General features: G+C 40.8%; 1 protein-coding gene across 2 annotated transcripts in view; it reads left to right on the top strand.

Moving 5' to 3' along the window:
- Window positions 1-14282, top strand: part of MND1 (meiotic nuclear divisions 1) — a 55088-nt gene that overhangs the window by 9610 nt on the left and 31196 nt on the right. For both annotated transcript variants that reach the window (XM_074993166.1, XM_074993168.1), the window contains exons 2-4: window positions 2789-2854; window positions 4524-4581; window positions 7174-7322. In XM_074993166.1, the coding sequence (XP_074849267.1) occupies window positions 2789-2854; window positions 4524-4581; window positions 7174-7322 (273 nt within the window). The remainder of the gene's footprint in view (window positions 1-2788; window positions 2855-4523; window positions 4582-7173; window positions 7323-14282) is intronic.

Below are 14282 nucleotides of genomic sequence, written 5' to 3'. Positions count from 1 at the left end.
GGCGCTGGGCCTGTAGTTCTTTTTGAGCTAGGAAGTTGTGACCCTCACGGCGCGCTTGTACGGCAGCCGCGTCAGGTCAGATAGTAAAGGAGGGAGAAAAAGAGAGCCAGGAGGAAAAACCAGCTTGGTTAACAAAAACCTCCTGTGTTTTTAGGAACGACCGTGATATTTCAGACACCGGCCTGAGCTAAGGTCGGTGACTGGAAGGGCAGGGTCGCTGCTGCGGTTTCCCCATGCAGGGCACCGTTGTTTGGGCGGTGCGGTCTGCCAGGCAAACCCTCCGGATAAAAGAACCGGAGCCTTACTAGTGATTTAGCTCTATGGAGACTGGAGCTCTTCTGGTCTTCAGGCTGGAGCTCTTCTGTTCTTCGACGGCCCACGGCAGCTAGAGAGCGATGACTGACACGCAGGTCAGCTTCGGCTCTTCTGCCAGCGATGTTCAGCTACAGGCTCAGTCCAGCTCTTAGCTCAGTCCTTCTGTAGTCTTCTTTCTTCTTCTGCTCTCCTCCAAGGTCTGGTCTGGAATGCCCCAAGCAGGGCTGCTCTCCTGAATATATGCAGCCTGGGTGGACCTGTTTGACAACCTCTGCCTGCTAGGTCCTCCTCAGTGCCACAATGTATCAAGGGGGCATTTGACTATTACATATGTATGAGGATCCTAAAGTAACCAATCAGTTTGAAACTTTTCAAACCATAACTTCATACATATTCATAGCTCGCCGAATATTAATTACAACTGTCATTTTCTAACTGTCATTCTCCGGCGGCCATTTTGGATTTCTAAAACTCCATTTTAACAGTGAATATGGTTTTTTAATTTATCTAATTTTGATGTGGTTTGTGAGGGAAATATGTCACCACTGCTGGTAAAGCAGGTTATAAGTTTAAAATGCTTAGCTTAAGAGCTATTTGGTCAGGATGCAGGGCAACCATACAGACACCACAGCTCATGGACAGGGACATATAAATCACCTCAGAAGAGGATTTTTCTACAAGACCCACTTCTTCAGAGCATAGCCACACCAGAACAGACTCAATATTTAAGGCCCAGAGAACCAAAAACCTTCATTACTATTTTGGTTCTCTGTTCCTTAAATATTGTGTGCAGTATGTGACCTCTTACTTAAATCAGCTTTTGTACTCAATGACTAGAGGACAACTAGTATGGCTTTAGATTTTGAAAAGTGTTCCAGAAGTGATCCCAGCAATTGCAGGCCAGTAAGCCTGACTTCAATACCAAACTCTGGAGAATCAATGTGGATTTTGTAAAAGGAAATCAAGCCTTGCCAATTGACTAAATTCTTTGAATGGATCAGCAAACGTGGTGGGGGATCCACTGGATATATGTACTTAGATTTTCACAAGGCCTTTGACAAGGTCCTGCACCAAAGCCTCTTCAGATAAATAATCATGGGATTAGAGGGAAATTCCTCTCATGAACTGGTAATTGGTTAAAAGGAAACAAAGTATAAGAATAAATGGTCAGTTTTCAGAATGGAGGGAGGTAACTACAGATTGGATCTCCCATGGTCCAACCCCCTCCCTGATACCTGACTGTTCCTGAATGAGGGAATTTGCAGGACCAGTGGGAGGTCCACTGTCATTGGCCCACAGCCTCTTCAAACCTTGTTGGCCCCCTCCCACCTCCAGCTCTGGCCCGGATGCTGCAGCTCCCTGCTGCTGGCCCCAATGCCAGAGACCCTGGCTAAGCCCATCTACTGCTGGCCATGGGCTCCGTGCTGGATACAGCCTCAATGCCAAGGTTAAGTTCAAAGCAAACAACAAAGAGTACAAAGGGACAACACAACAGTGAGTGGGCAAATAAATGGCTGAATAGGTTAAGTGCTGATAAATGCAAAGTAATGCACGTTGGAAAATGTAATCCCAACTATACATGTACGATGATCTCTAAATTAGCTGTTATCACTCAAGAAAGATCTTGGAGTCATTGTGGACAGTTCTCTGAACACATCCACTCAGTGTGCAGCAGCAATCAAAAAACCTAACAATGTTGGGAATAATTAGGAAAGGGATAGATAATAAGATAGAAAATATCATATTGACCATTCTTAGTTTATTAAGATAATATGACTATTAAATGAGAACACTGGAAAGAGGATAAGAAGGCAGACACAGTATCTGATAACTACTCCAAGTGGTATTTTAAAATGGCTTAGATTGCACATCGATTGTCATTTTAACAAGAAGGAGAAAACGATATAGCAGTAAATGAGAGTCAGACAAAAAACTACTGGAATTGCCATTTCTTGAGTTGGTAAGGCAAGGTAGACAAGGAACTATGGGGCTGCATTAAAAAGCCTTGGAAACTACCTTGCAATAAGGCAGTGAATGAATTAGATTATACGACAAATCAGTCTTGCAAGGATCAAAAAGGAGCTAGGTAAAATCATGTAGACTAGGTCCATCAATGGCTATTAGCCAGGAGTGGTGTCTCTGGCCTTTGTCAGAAACTGGTAATGGGTTACAGGGAAGGCCTCTGTTGAAAGATAGGATGCTATGCTAAAGAGACCTTTTGTCTAACCCCATACTGATGTTCTTTTGTTAAGTTCCATACCTAATGCCTTTGAAACAATATGTTTTTAATGGATTAGTCTGAATAGTTTTCCTTTGTGAAGAAGTGCAGTTCTAGTCAGTATGGTGGTGATGGGGTAGAATATTAAGGAAGATGTCAAGTAAATGCTTCTTTTAAAGGTAATTAGTGTGAAATCTAAATGCAATGTTAATTCTCAAGATAGTATTGTAGTACTGAGTACGTTTTCTATTTTAGTCCAAGAAAAAGGGACTAAGCGTTGAAGAGAAGAGAACCCGTATGATGGAAATATTTTTTGAAACAGTAAGTGTTTTGATTTTTGTACAATTTCCTGGCTGTTGGGAGCATCCATAATTTGCCAGAGTGACTAAGTGGCTGGGGCACTGGATTGTGAATCAGTAACCTTGGTTTCAGATGCTGCCTCTGCCACTGTCCTGCTGTATAGCTCTGTGCAAATCACTTCCCTATTCTGAGCCTCATTTTCCTTATGTGTAATGTGTAGATCAGGGGTCAGCAAAGTGCAAGGGTGGGACTCCTTAGAGGGAGCATGAACTTTCATAAGGGCGATGCAGCACAATTGGCTGCTGGGTCTCAGGCTCATCCGTCTCATTAAAAATGTTGAAATATGTTACTGTTTCATGTATTTATATTCACATTTGTATACTGATTAGTAAAGTTTTGCATTCCACAGATATATTTTCTTACATGTGCCAAAAGTTTGGTTTTTTTTTTCCTCATATGACCAAAACCAAAATCCGTGAGTTTGAATTCCATTTGATAGGCTGGGGGGCGCTCTGCATGGACAAAAAGTGGAGCCCGAAGTAAAAAGTTTGCTCACCTCTGGTGTTGATAATACTGATCATCTTTATGTAGTGCTTTGAGAGTGGCTGAGTGAAAAGTGCTTCAGTTATTACTGTAAGGAAAAAAATACGTATGTGATTCCATCATGCTGTTAAACTTTTTTACTCAGCTTTATTTTTTGTAGGGCACATTTGTGTTGTGTGTGTGAAACTGTCAGTTGCTGATAATGGTGAGAGGTGCAGATGAACATGTACTAAGCAGAGTTTTGGATAAATTGTTTTGCACTGGTTCAACTGTGTTTCTATGAATTCCTTTGTCAGCAATAGATAAGTTATTGACTGTTAAGTGGAAAACAAAAAAGGTTTATTTTTCATGTGGTGTAATGGTTCCAAATTTAGGTACAATAGTCAGGAAATGCTAAGTTAGAATTCCCATAACATCAGTTAATTGCTGTGCTTTATGTATTTCTGTTGTACTTTGCAAACATTTTCCTGTAGAGGGACTGGCACGTGTAACGGAGATTGCTGCACTAATCCTGTTGATCTGGTACCTTCACAACCTTCATTCCACGTGTGAGTGAGCAGCAAAGTATAATTAAACAGAAGTTAGAGAGATCTCCAGTATTTGCTTTGTTCCTCAGGCTCCATATATTGTCACTTTCACTTTGTTGTCACAGGAAGCAGATGAGTTAATTAGGGATGCCCAAATCAGACTATAGGGGAAAATAGGAAGTGGGAGGAAGAGATTGCACCTCAAAGAGGGCAGTTGGAGGGGAAGACACATCTTTGTGTTTGTGACATTAACAAAATATGTTAAATAACATTTAAGTTATTAAACTTATTTTGATGCTACGGTGCAAAGTAGCCAGACTAGGAGCTGAGAATCTGGCCATAGCATGCTCTATCTTGTGGAGCATGGATTCTAAATTTAGATACAAAGCAATTAATTAGAGTGACAAAGAAAAACTGGACACGATAACTGAGGCTTCAAGAAGATAAAATCACTTTTTATTTTTCAAAATACTTTAGCTTTAACTTCAGGAGCAGTTGGTGTGTTTCCTGGAGTAATGAAAGAAGTGTGTTAGGTATTCTACTTGATAATTTGTTGGAATTAATTTAGTATGGGACATAGACATGACTAAGAAGTGATGTGTCTTTTGTGTTTTGTACAGAAAGATGTGTTCCAGTTAAAGGATATGGAGAAGATTGCTCCCAGAGAGAAAGGAATTAGTGAGTACCAACACTTTAAAAAAAAAAAAAAAAAAAAAAAATACTTGTTTAGACATTCAAGATCCAGTCATGTTGTGTTAATTTTTATGTTTTCACATAGCCTTGACTTCAGCATCTTCATAACAATAATATTCAACAAAAGAAAAAAATATTTAGCTGTGAGTAGTAGTGGCTTATTGTGGTAGCCTAGCTTAGTACAGGAGTAGAAGTTACGTTTTATGCATAAATGTTCCAACTTTATATTACAAGTACAGTAAACCATCGATTTTAGAGACCAAGATTTAGCAGACTTAAGCTGCGTCTACACGTGCACGCTACTTCGAAGTAGCGGCAGTAACTTCGAAATAGCGCCCGTCACGTCTACACATGTTGGGCGCTATTTCGAAGTTGAAATCGACGTTAGGCGGCGAGACGTCGAAGTCGCTAACCCCATGAGGGGATGGGAATAGCGCCCTACTTCGACGTTCAACATCGAAGTAGGGACGTGTAGACGATCCGCGTCCCGCAACATCGAAATAGCGGGGTCCTCCATGGCGGCCATCAGCTGGGGGGTTGAGAGATACTCTCTCTCCAGCCCTTGCGGGGCTCTGTGGTCACCGTGGGCAGCAGCCCTTAGCCCAGGGCTTCTGGCTGCTGCTGCTGCAGCTGGGGGTCCGTGCTGCATATACAGGGTCTGCAACTAGTTGTTGGCTCTGTGTATCTTGCACTGTTTAATGAAAGTGTGTCTGGGAGGGGCCCTTTAAGGGAGCAACTTGCTGTTGAGTCCGCCCCGTGACCCTGTCTGCAGCTGTGCCTGGCTCCCTTATTTCGATGTGTGCTACTTTGGCGTGTAGACGTTCCCTCGCTGCGCCTATTTCGATGTTGGGCTGAGCAACGTCGAAGTTGAACATCGACGTTGCCAGCCCTGGAGGACGTGTAGACGTTATTCATCGAAATAGCCTATTTCGATGTCGCAACATCGAAATAAGCTATTTCGAAGTTGGGTGCACGTGTAGACGTAGCCTTAAAGAACAACAGATACTGCCCCCCCCCATTGTTCCCAAAGTCTGCTGGGGTCTGTAAAATCATCTTTCCCACCCCCACAACAAAAAAAAATGTTCAGAGACTTACTGCTGGTGAAGCCTGGAGGAGTCACCACCTCCTCCGCCAGAGCTGCCAGGCACTTCTCCCACGAGGGGTGGGGCACATACATGGGCAGACTGGCACTTACATACATGGCTCCTCCAGCGACAGCTTGTCCGGGCTGTGTTCTGGCCGCGCATGGCAAGGCAGCATTGGCCGCACGTGGCAGGCTGCCCCCTTGAAGACTTGTAATTGAATACTTTTCCAATAGATTCACGTAGATGCTGACAATGACACAATTTTAAGTCCACAAAAGATTATTTGTTAGCTTAATGAGTTCATATTTACCATGATTTGGGGGGAAAATATTTCCTATGATGAGTTGGAAACTTTCTCTTGTCTAGTGTGGGGTAAAAGTTGTCAGTTTTTCAAGAATAAACGTTACTTCCCTTGGAAATGTTTCTGCCCCTTCTGAATATGTGTACTGCATATAAAGTAATGCAACATTATCCTTTTGAGTTTGCAGGCAGGGAGCTCCAAAATCTCTCCTGCTGATTCATACTTCACCAAAAATAAACATTACATGCAACGTTAAGCAATTGAACGTTAAGAAATGCTAGAATTAAGGTTTATCCAGACAACTTCTAATTTGCCCTCTTGTCTGATGATTATCTCATGCTACTCCTTTTCACAGATTACAGCCTCATTTAGTTAAACTTTGCCTTGCAGTTTGCTACTTTTTTCCATTTTCATTCTGCCAAAAAATTTGAATAGTTTAAAAGTGTTTTTGAATCTTAAAATAAATATTAATGTCCTAGAGAAATTTAAACCAATAACATTATGCAAACAGCATCATGGAGGCATATTTTACAACAAATAAACCTGTCCTTGAATGAATTATGGCCCGTTCGAGTGCATCTTTCCAACTTTAGAGACCAAGAGAGTATCAGCCCCTGTAGAAGCAACTGGGAGACTGCCCTTTGCTCCTCCATTTACCTTACTTACCACCCCAGGCCTGGCTGGTATTTTTACGCATAATTGACCTTTTGCAGGAATGTTTTCCCTCCATAAAGTAGTACTTGTTACTTCAGGAAAGGGGATTGCTAATCTCACTTGCTCTCGTACTTTTTCATTATTGCTGCATTCCAAACTGGTCTGGATTAGGGGAAAAGTCAGGACCCATAATGGAACATGTCAGGTAACAAATTGTCTTCCTATTGTAGAATGCCCTATGCATAATATTGCCATTGACTTCAAAGGGATTCTCTGAATGGAGTGACTGTGGCACAAGATTTTTTTAAACATCTTCCATATAACATATGAAAAAGGAGAAGGGCATTCAGAAATATGTTTGTGGATTATGTGCTCTATTTATGTTGCTGTAGTTCTAAGCAATCTGGAGTGAAAATGAAAATAGGTTTATCACGTTGTCAGTGACACTGATATATTTGATACTCAGTCATGTTTTAAAATAATGTGTAATCACCTAACACAGACAATGAAGAGAGTGACTTTTTGTTTGTTTGTTAGCTGCCATGTCGGTCAAGGAGATCCTGCAAAGTTTAGTTGATGATGGTATGGTGGACACTGATAGGATTGGAACTTCCAATTATTTTTGGGCTTTTCCAAGTAAAGCTCTTCATGCCAGGAAGCGTAAATTGGAAGCACTGGAGACTCAGGTATATTTGTTTTGAGAAAAGCACTTGTTTGTCTAAATGGCTTTCCTACAGCCCTTGCTGCATCTACCTCAGTTGTTGCAGGATATATTGCCAGCAGGTCCACTGGCACCCAGCTAATAAAGGCTTTTTCTTTCTTTCTTTTTTTTTTTTAATCAAGAGCCTATTTGTAAGCATGACCACACTGCCAGAATCACACATGGGCTGTGTCTACACTACGAGGTAAATTCAAAAGTAAGGCAGTTAGCTTGATATTACTACATGACTGTCTTCACTGTGAATACCATTAGCTCAATTTAGAGAGCGCTGGTGTCGGTATCATATTATCGTTGGTACCTCATGGGTATAGTGTTAAGCTCGAATTCAGAAATTTGATTAAAGGCCAGCGTGAAAGCACCACGTCTTAAAATGAAGTTTAAAAGTTTAAAATGAAGCCTCCTGAGGTATCCTGTATGTAACCCACAATGCCCCTCAGTGCTCTGCTCTGGCCGCTGCCCAACAGGTGCGCAAGAATTAGGTAACAAGAAGACCATGAATTTCAAAGTGGGACCAGGAAGCCTGTGGCTGTGGGCTCATGTTTGTATGAGAGGCTGAGAAATGTCTGTCTTTCATTGCTGTTAGTGCTGTAAGCACATCTGCCCACTACAAATAGTCCCAACACAGAGTTCGTGGTTTGGTCTCTACACTTATTTTTTTCTGCGCTGCCTGGCAGTGGCAGCAAGGCTGTTGTGGGGGTCATGCTTTCATAAGAGGCTGAGACACTTCTCAGCAGTGTAAGTTTGTGCACACCCCCTCCCCCCACAGGCATCACACAGTTGGGATCTTTCCCATGCTCAGCCACATAACATGGTTAGTCCCCAACCCAAGAAAAGGACGTGCCTGCAGTTCGGTGCTGACCATGCTGCAAGGGAGCACCATGTCCTGGCTTGTGCGCATTTAGGGCTCCAAGGGTGGGAAAGAATGTCAGGTGCTTGGGTCTGCCTGGGGGAAGTCTACCGCGGCATCTAAGATATTCGGGGGGACTACTTCACCCAGCCTCCACCCTAAATATACATTTAGGGCCTCTCTGCACACACTTTCACATTCTTGCCGAATTTAATGAAATCCTTCTTAATTCAATTACAGAAAAAAGACATTTCTGTTAACTTTGCCATCTTTGTTGATACCCTACATTTCTTTCCTTCCAACTGGAAAAATGGACATTTGCCTAACATGGGAGGGGAATGAGGACAATGCAGTGTGGGAAGACATCAAAGACCAGAGAGTATACCCAGAATGCTACGGGGAAGAGTGCACTGTGGGATAGGTTCCCACAATGCACTACTGTAACAGTTGATGTTTGCCATTTGAGTGCAGCAGCAATAAGCCAACTTTGTGGGGCGGTGAGGATAGTCAAAACTGAATTTATAAATTCTGGAGTTACAAACTGATATTAATAAATTCAATTTTATCTTGTAGTGTAGACGCAGCCTGGCTTTAAAAAACATTGTCTACAGTTGAAAAGACTTGTTTTTTGTTCCACTGATGCAGGAAAACAATGTGGCCCATTTAGTTTTGATTCAAAACATTTTTACATGGGAAATTATTGGACAGTATGTATTTTTCTTTGTATCTCACTATATGTTGTGGCAGGGTGATGTCTAAAGTGCCTGCCTGCTCTGAGAACTAAAATAGGCAGCACTTTGTTGGGATGCCCTACCTTGGATTTCTGTTTCTGACTATTAGCTTTAATTCTCAGGTACGCTGTCAAATCAACCCTTCCTACACTCCTTTTAAGGGGAGTTGACCAAAAAGATCACAGTGTTCCATATGAGAAGCTGATTGCCTTTTGATCTAACATTATTGTTGTATATTTTCAGTATAATTTCTATTTGATTGGGTTTATTTAAAAAGACATTCTTTTTGCTTGTATGAATAGCTGGTCATGAGAGAGACTTCTATTCATCGCTTGCATTTATATAGCATATTAAAATAACCAAAACTCAGAAGGCAACTTTTTATAAGAAACATTATGGTCTGATCGTATGACATTTCTTTTCATCTGTTCCTTCTGATTCCGTACAATTAACTGATTTTTCCGTGAATGGGTTATGGATAGAAAATTCTTATTGCTGACCTGTGGTAAATATTTTCAGATTTATTTCTCAGTTATGACTCTTGCACCATCAATACAACTTGAGGTATAGTGTTGCCAAGTTACCTTTTTTGAGACCTTAATGAAGTTTTGAAAAAATGTGCTTGAGCTGTAGCATGAAATGGTGAGCAATTTCCACATCTGTCTTCATAAACTGCCATAAGATCCTTACCAAATAAATGCAATTAGCTCTGCAGTAGATTGGGGCGCACAAAGCGGGGGCATCTTGGGAGCGGGGTGTGAAATTTTGTAAAATCTTGATTGAGTTTAATTAAATTCTGCTGCTCTTTTCTGGGACTTCCCTATATTTGGTATTCTGAGAATCGCCTTTTTTTTTTTTTTTTTAATTAAAAAAGCAAGGCCTGAGTGCTTTCTTGTGACCGCATTTTAGGTATTTTTGCTGCTTCATCTAAACTGTCTTAAGCGGTTTCCCTTGTGAATTATAGCATCCACACATGGCTACTCCTTTTAAAAATAGGCTCACCACGTGCTGGGCATGTTATGTGATCCAGTGGTTTGTTGTTGGGCTCTATATATTCTGGGATTTTTCTGTTGATTCATTGTATGGTATCTCTTGGAATCTACTGAGATGTGAGAAGCTGTGACTCTGATCCAAAGTCCCTTTCCAGGTTTTTCATAATTCCTATAGTTTTCCCAAGCCAGCACAATGTTAAAGCGCTGTAAGGCAGCATGGAGAAAACCCTGCAATTCTGACCATTACTAATAGGAATCGGGTGTTCCAGAAGTATTGGCCGTAGTGTAGGATGAATTGGAAGGCGGAAGCTAGCCTGGCTACTGAATCAGAACTCTTGCCCTCATCTCTGTTCCTGGTTCCGCTACTGACTTGCAAGGCAAGCAACTTATCTTTTGTGTCTGGGCTCACCAACTATTATAGTGGATTTAAGCAACCGTTCCCTCACAGGTATGTTGTGAGACCTCAGTAACGTTTTAAAGCCTTACAACACCCTTTTTTGACTTCCAAGATGGTCAAATGAAAGGCAGCGTGTGGGTGCAGATTATAACATGAACTGCTTGCTAAGCTCAACAGAATGATCTTACTATATTTCAGGGCATGGGGAGGGGGTGGAAATTAAATCCATTTTCACCACAGGCCACTATCACTGTGCTGGTTCCTGTTTGGCCTTTTAACAAGGTTTTTAGTTCTTTGAAAAACTAGATCAGTTTAACTGTACTCTACTGACCTATTTTGGAATTAGGTTCTTAGCAAAAGTAGTAAAATTCATCACCTCATTAGTGTTCAAATGAGACAAGACAGCTTAGGAGATCTACAAACTGCTTGATTAAAGAACTTTCTGCAATATAAATAAGCAGCTGAGCAACCAGTTCAGTGTGTGCCAAAACTCCAGCCTTCCTCACCCAAATACACCAGTAAAACTGCCTTGTAGAATACAAATGATTTGGTTTTGGACATGCTGTTTCAAGTCTGACTTAGTATAATTTATTTAAAAGAACATTCAGCCAGCTAGCTGAATAATAAAATTGATATGCCAGCTGGCAATATAATGATTACACATACCTTATAAATGTAGAGACAAATTCTCAGGAAAGTGTGTATGTTTTTCTTTCTTTCTTAAATTGATTAATATCCTGCAGTGATGATATTATTCAGTGTGATTTTTTTATTTAAGACTTTATGTATATACCCTAATTATACTTTACTGTGATGTAGCAGTCCTAGCGTAGTTATAGTAATATAAGGGTGCTTTATATCATTATGGCTATTCTCATGGGAGGTGGAATAAATTACACTGGTATGAACCTCTTCATATCAGTCTAACTGCATTCACAATAGGGGTAATACCAATGTAGAACTAATACTAATGTATAACTACTTTGGGGATGGGGAGAAATCGCATTCCTAGCAGTTGTAATTAATGAGAGGTAGCCATGTTAGTCTGTACTCCAACAAAACAAAGCAGCAGAAATGTAGCACTTTAAAGACTAACAAAATGCTTTATTCGGTGATGTGCTGTCGTGGGACCTGATGAAGGATTTGATGAAGTGGGTCTGTCCCACAAAAGCTCATCACCGAATAAAATATTTTTTTAGTTTTCAAAGTTGTAATTAAATTGATCAAAAATGTATAGGTTGGGCCTTAGACATTCTCTACATTTGTTGGCCTCGTTATCCTGTGTTATTGAAGGGCCATGGAATTTTATAGTACTTCTGTGAGAAAAGACAAATGACTTGTTTGTTTCCTTCTGGATCATCACCGTTCTGTACGTAGGCCTTTCAGAAGAAAAGTTGTATTTCAATAGTGGTAGCTCTTATTGGACACTTATTTTACATTGTGTCTATGATTACTGACTTAAAATGGTTAGTCGCATCTAATTTTTTATGTTCTTGACGTGAGCACTTGAAGACTTGTGTTTAACAATTCTTAAATCCTGTGAGCAAGTCTCTCAAAATATCATGTTATAACAGAAAGCAGCAAATAATTCTAAGTCATCAGCTCATTTCTTCAGCACATCACATGCGTTTGATTATGGTCATGCCAGCTCTAGTATGATATGTTTCCCTTTTGTCTCTCTTTTCAGGACCCATTTGTAGGGTACATTTATTGTTCACTCCCCTCATCAGTTTCAGAATCTGCGAAATGTTGGCTTTCATTATAGAGTGGGGTGAAAAAAGATAGCAGTTAGAGGGTGAATTTTCTCATGTGCACTGCATTTAACTGATACCATCCAATCTTGCTGCATCTGTTCTGGTCTGGCTATGGTCTGAAGAAGTGGGTCTGTCCCACGAAAGCTCACCTAATAAACTATTTTGCTAGTCTTTAAAGTGCTACTGGACTGCTTTTTGTTTTGAACATCTAGGGTAAATTTACAGCTAAATAACAGTGCTGAACAGTGAGAGGGAGGACTGATGGATATAAAAAAACTTCATGCGACCATGGGAAACATGGCTACACTCATGATAAGTGGTCATTCAGCTAACTTCAGTCATGCTGGATTATGGTGGTTGCTGGATGAGAAAGTTTAGGATTAGAGAGGTTCACCCTTTAGCAAATGTAGCTGTAGTGAAGATAGAATTTTGTCAGTGGTCAATGTTTGTCTCCTAGTATTCATAGTGTAGACAAGACATTTGTTTGCAGAGTCTGAATAAATAGTTGTGTGAGAGTGGTGAGCTCGCTTCCCCCACAATATAGCACTGTTGGGCAGGAGATGACAGAGATGGGACGGAAGGCAAGGTAGGTTGGTATAATTATGTAGCTCAGGAGTGTGGATTTTTCATACCAATACACGCCTGTTCTGTAGACCTGGCCTAAATTTCTTTTTTCAGCTTTAGACTCTGGTAGCTAGGATGATTTAACACAAAATAAAATAAACACTGATGCAAAATAAACACTGATGCATCTGCAATTTGAAACTATGGGCCAAATTCCTTCCTGACCGATACTTCTGCCTAACCAGCTAGTGCATGTTAAGATCTATCCTAGTTCCCAAATAGGTGTTTTTCTAACATGTTCTAACATACTTTGAAATCCTTGTGAGGAGAAGCCTAGGGGCAGTCAGTTTAGCAACTGCTTTTGCCACTTGACACTTGTTTTTCTTTTAGGAATTACAAAGCCACACCCAAATTATTCATTATTCAAATTATTCAATGCATCATTAAAGACCTACAACCTATCCTAAATCATGATGCCACACTCCAGAAGGCCTTAGGTGACAGGCCTGTTCTTTCCTATAGACAACCTCCTAACCTTATGAGGATTCTCACTAGCAACCACAGGCTATACCACAATTATATTAATCCTGGAATTTGTCCTTGCAACAAGCGCCATTGCCAATGTTGTCCACATATTTATTCTGGAGAAACCATCGCTGGATCCAACCATGTTAATTACAGAATCGGGCACATTCTCCTGTTCCTCAGCTAACATCAAATATGCTATCGTGCCAGCAATGCCCACACACTATATTGGGCAAACTGCAAACATTCTTCCCCAAAGAATGAGTGGACACAGAGCAGACATCAAAAATCTCCCAATACACACACCTATCAGCCAGCACTTTAATGGAGAGTGGGCCATTCTGTTAAAGACCTGAGAACTTGTGTTCTGGAGAAAAGGGACTTGAACAACTGTATACAGAGAGAATGTTCGGAAATAACATTCATATTCAAATTCAACACATTAACACTTGGTTTGAACAGGGACAGCAATTACCTGACCTATTATAAGGACTCTTTCACATACTTTGATGTTTGACCTAACACTCACTCACCTTTCCTGCCCCTTGCCCCACTCTTTCTGCTCTTCTATCTGATTTGTTAACCTTGATAACTATTTTTGGATCTCTGTGCTCTATATATTGAATCTGTTCTGGTAAGGCTGTAGATCTGAAGAAGTGGGTCTGTTCCAGGAAAGCTCATCATCTAATAAATTATTTTGTTAGTCTTTAAAGTGTTACATGACTGCATTTTTGTTTAAACCAAATTATTCAGCAGCTCACTAGCAATGGAACCTGACTCACCTATTCAGAACCAAGAAGATAAAGCACTTTGTTCTTTGATTTTTCAGTGTTGTGGTTCAGCTTTCAAATGGACTGCGTTGTGTTTGTTTGGGAGGAAGGGAGGGGGGAAACGCTACGTTATCACAATTAAAGCACTGGGTAGCAAAACTGGGACACAGTTGTAAATATGCTGGAATTCTGTACTTTACTATCACTGGAGAACCTTTAACAGTGTGCAACAGTGTGAGATTGAAAAATGATAGTGGTAGACAAGACTTGAGTATTCCCCTTTCCAATTGTTTCCAAACTCAGCGCAGTACTAGAAAGTCCACAGAGAACAGAAAATACTTCTTG

Source organism: Carettochelys insculpta, chromosome 4 (genome assembly GCF_033958435.1).
Source record: "Carettochelys insculpta isolate YL-2023 chromosome 4, ASM3395843v1, whole genome shotgun sequence".
In the NCBI taxonomy this organism is placed as follows: domain Eukaryota; kingdom Metazoa; phylum Chordata; order Testudines; family Carettochelyidae; genus Carettochelys; species Carettochelys insculpta.
The sequence above is the reverse complement of the archived record's forward strand: the minus strand, read 5'-3'. Positions and strand labels throughout refer to the sequence as shown.